The following is a 4,052-nucleotide window of genomic DNA, read 5'->3' as shown; positions in this document are numbered from 1 at the left end:
CGCAGCCCTTAGGGAGAAGGGTTTGGGTAAGGATATTGTGGAGACAGAGTTGGAGTACCATGAACTGTTTTCCATTAGTTCCCAGGGTCATCACCTGCTTATCAGCATGCCCAGCTGTACCTATCACTAAGACCAGCCTCTTGTCCTTCACCTGGAGCTGCATTGCACTGCTTCCAGTAGAGTCAGGCAAATGTTGGCATTTTCTCTAGGGGCTTGTCAAAGATACCTTGTCTGAGGTATCCCCACCGACCCCCAACCCCAGGCTGACAGAGAACAGTCTCAGCATCTCTTCTCATGTGCAGAGGTGCTCAGAGTCTTCAGGAAGATGCAGCCCACCTATTTTCAGATCCCCAGTTAAGAAAAAAGGAATGGGGCTGGGAATGGGAACTGAGACTTCTGGCTCTGTCATATATCAGGAGAGACTAGGACCTCAGTTTCTGTTTTGGCAATTGAGTAAATAGCATGTGGTCATCATGAGTTCAGAATGGGGTCCATGGGCACAGGGGAATACCTCACTGAAGTTCTTTCCCAGGAAGAAGAGGAGGTAGCATGGCCTAAGACCCAACATTTCCATTAGATAGGGGAGAACATGAGACATACCACACCAGGTTAGATCTTTACTGGGGACAGGAGACACAGTGCCCCTTTTTGCCAGCCCTTAGGAGTTGATGATCTCAATGTGGAACTGTAGGTGAGTGGCTGTGACTACACAGTGGCCCCGAAGGAGAGCACAGGTATAGCAGTTGTGGCATTCCCAGTGGCATTGGATGACACGGATGGCATTGAGCACTTGACAGTATCGCCAGTGGATACGCCACATACGGACCAAAGACTGGATCTTGACCACTGCCCTCACTGTATTTGCGTAGGTAACCAGGGCTTCCCTTCGCTTCTTCTGCAGCAGGTTCTCCAAGGTCTGCCTCCACCAGCGCTGAATGATCCAGGCCCTGAGGGCTGCATGCAGCAATGTTCGGCGTACCAGGGTGCCACGCCACCAGGCCTGAATCTCTGAGGCTGCTTTTGTTTTTGTTTCTAAACTTTTCTGGGTGGAGATAAGAGAGACCACTCAGGGAACTTCCTGCCATCAACTTCCAAGATCTTCCTGGAAGGGGCCCAGATTCGCTTAACCATTATCACTTCTTTGGAGAGTTCAGGGGAGTTAGGACACTGCTTAGGAGCCAGAAGACCTGGGTTGTGAGCCCTCCTCTGTCACTATGGGCAGATCACCCTGTTCTCAGAGTCGCATCCTCCTCCTGACTATCTCACAGGTGTATGGATAAAGGGAAAACCTTTAGTAGCTAGGAGGGTGCATTAGGGATGTGAAGGACTTTGTTAGTCATGCTCTACCTCTTCAGTGCTTATTGGGTTTGGGAGGTTTGGCCTCATAATGCCTTTGTCTGGTATTCTCTGCTAATTCTAGTCCCAAACCATTGTTGGTTGATTTCTCTCTGCCACAACAATGTACTTCAATACTGTGGTGGGTTTTCAGCACCCTCATCCCATTTTCTACTCCAGCCCATATTTTGAACAACACCCTCATCCCATTTTCCACTCAGCCCATATTTTGAACATTGTACTCTCTAATTCAGAGTACTCACATTCTCACCTCCCAACCCTATTCATTTCTTGATGGCTTTCATTCTCTCCATTCACTTTTCATGCCACAGTCTAACTGAGACCAAGAGAGCCCATGTAGAGAAGGGAGTGGAGAAAAAATGAGCCAATATTGAGTTGACACCTGATTATTTTAGACTCTGGGTCCATAAAAAGCACAATTCCACAGCCTCATGACACAGACATAAATGTTCTGGATATCTCTTAACTACATGGAGATTTTACCCACCTTGAGTTTCTGCTTCTTCCTCTTCTTCAATTCAATTACTTCCTCAACATCTTCAGTTATAATTAAAATTAAACTGCCATGAGTCTGTCATCAGAATTAAATGGGAAATGAATGGATGAGGTAAGACTGCTGTTTCTCTTTAAGGCTCTGTGCTCAGATACCCCCTGCTTCAGCATCCCTTCTTTTCCCAAGACCTGTGAAGTCCCAGGTGATTTCCACCCACTCCTAGCTTGCCTACTAAATCTGGCCACGTCTCTTACGCAAAATCGGATCCCCATGGCTTGTCTATAGATGGTTCATTAGCCTTGATTTCTCTACTTCCCAAAGTCTGGCATGAGTAAAATGAGGGGGACAGCTATGAGTTCACAACTGCATTATGACATAAAGATTGCGATATCTACCACAGAGTTGAGTCTTCCTCAGAAACAAGCTCCATGGGAATTTTTACTGCCTGTCTACTTCCCCCTGATATGTCAGAGATGTACCAGAGTTCAGAATGGAAAGATAGGGCACTTGAAATACCAGGGCTCTCCTCCAGTAAGCCCATCCACATTGCTCCTCATTATCAGTCACACAGGAGAGTAGGAGGGACCATGCAGTGTATCTCCTTATAGTTCTCCAGTGTCTTCTCAGACTTAGCATTTCCCGTCTTCCCCTGACTCAGGTTTCAGTACCTCAATACACCATAGGAAACTAGAAGAGAGAGAACAGATGAATCTAGAAAGCAGCAAAATAGAAATAAAAATGTAAATTAAATAGAAAATTTAAAAGGTGGTATTTTTTAAAAGACCAGTATTAAAGATAAATGCTCCATGAACCGGGGTGATGGAGAAAGAGAACAAAAATGGAATGAGAAAGGCAAAACAATCACAAGGAGATTTAAATAAATATAAGAATATCATGGTAATAAATTTGAAAGCTAAGAGGAAATGATTTCCTAACAAAATGTAAATTACCAAAATTAATTGAAGAAATATGTAAAACTTGATAAACTGAGAAGGCTATTAAAGATCCACCATAAAGGGGCGCCTGGGTGGCTCAGTCGTTAAGCGTCTGCCTTCAGCTCAGGTCATGATCCCAGGGTCCTGGGATCGAGCCCCGCATCAGGCTCCTCGCTCCGCGGGAAGCCTGCTTCTCCCTCTCACACTCCCCTTGCTTGTGTTCCCTCTCTCGCTGTCTCTCTCTCTGTCAAATAAATAAATAAAAATCTTTAAAAAAAAATAAAAATAAATAAAGATCCACCATAAATAAGGCACCAAGACCAGGTAGATTCATATCCAAACTCTAAAAAAACTTCACAAATTCAGATATATCCAATATGACAAATATTCAAGCCTATTAGACAGAGATTTCCATTAAGCATTTCATAGTGTCAGTGTTAGTTCCCTGAAAAGTCCTGCTAGGATTTTCACTGTAAGTACATTGATTTGGGGAAGAAAAGCTGTCTTCTGATACTAAGTTCCTTCTAAGACCATGGACTATTCCTCTCTGCTTAAGAATTCTTTCATGTCTTTCTATAATGTTTTAAAATTTTTCTCTATAAAGGTCTTCTTTTTAAAGATTTTATTTTTGAGTAATCTCTATAGCCAATGTGGAGCTCGAACTCACAACCTTGAGATTGAGAGTCACATGCTCCACCAACTGAGCCAGCCAGGCACCCCTGTGAAGGTCTTTTTGAGATATAATTTATATTCTATGAAGCTCACTGTTTAAAACTGTACAATCCAATAATTTTTAGTATATTCATAAAGTTGTGCAACTATCACTACTACCTGATTTGAGAACATTTTCATAAACCCCCAAATAAGCCTCATACCCATTAGCAGTCAATCTTCATTATTCCCTAACCCAATCTCTGAAAACCACTGATTTACTTTATGTCCTTATAGATTTGACTATTTTGGATATTTCATATGATTTGAATCACACAATAAATGGCTTTCTGTGTCTGACTTCTTTTGCTTAGTATAGTGTTTTCAAGGTCCACTCATGTTGTAGCATGTCAGTATTTCATTCCTTTCTATGGCCATATAATATTCCATTGCGTGTATATGCTACTTTTTTAAATCCATTCATCAATTAATGGACATTTGAGTTGTGTCTACTTTTTTTTTTTCTTCCAAAGATTTTATTTATTTATTTGAGAGAGAGAGCACATGAGAGGGGGGAGGGTCAGAGGGAGAAGCAGACTCCCTGCCGAGCAGGGAGC

At 42.8% G+C, this 4,052-nt stretch overlaps 1 protein-coding gene across 1 annotated transcript; it reads right to left on the bottom strand.

Annotated features, from left to right (window-relative positions):
• Positions 1-325: 325 nt before the first annotated feature.
• Positions 326-2,396, bottom strand: IQCF2 (IQ motif containing F2). Its single transcript, XM_081805686.1, has 2 exons — positions 2,366-2,396; positions 326-1,065 (listed from the first exon to the last, which is right to left on the bottom strand). Exons 1-2 carry the CDS (start codon positions 2,394-2,396, stop codon positions 659-661), a joined length of 438 nt encoding a protein of 145 aa, XP_081661812.1. The 3' UTR covers positions 326-658.
• Between the last annotated feature and the right edge of the window lie 1,656 nt (positions 2,397-4,052).

The sequence above is a fragment of the Leptonychotes weddellii genome, chromosome 1 (genome assembly GCF_054177405.1).
Source record: "Leptonychotes weddellii isolate Sample4059 chromosome 1, ASM5417740v2, whole genome shotgun sequence".
NCBI classification, from domain to species: domain Eukaryota; kingdom Metazoa; phylum Chordata; class Mammalia; order Carnivora; family Phocidae; genus Leptonychotes; species Leptonychotes weddellii.
This window is presented reverse-complemented; position numbering and strand designations above follow the sequence as displayed.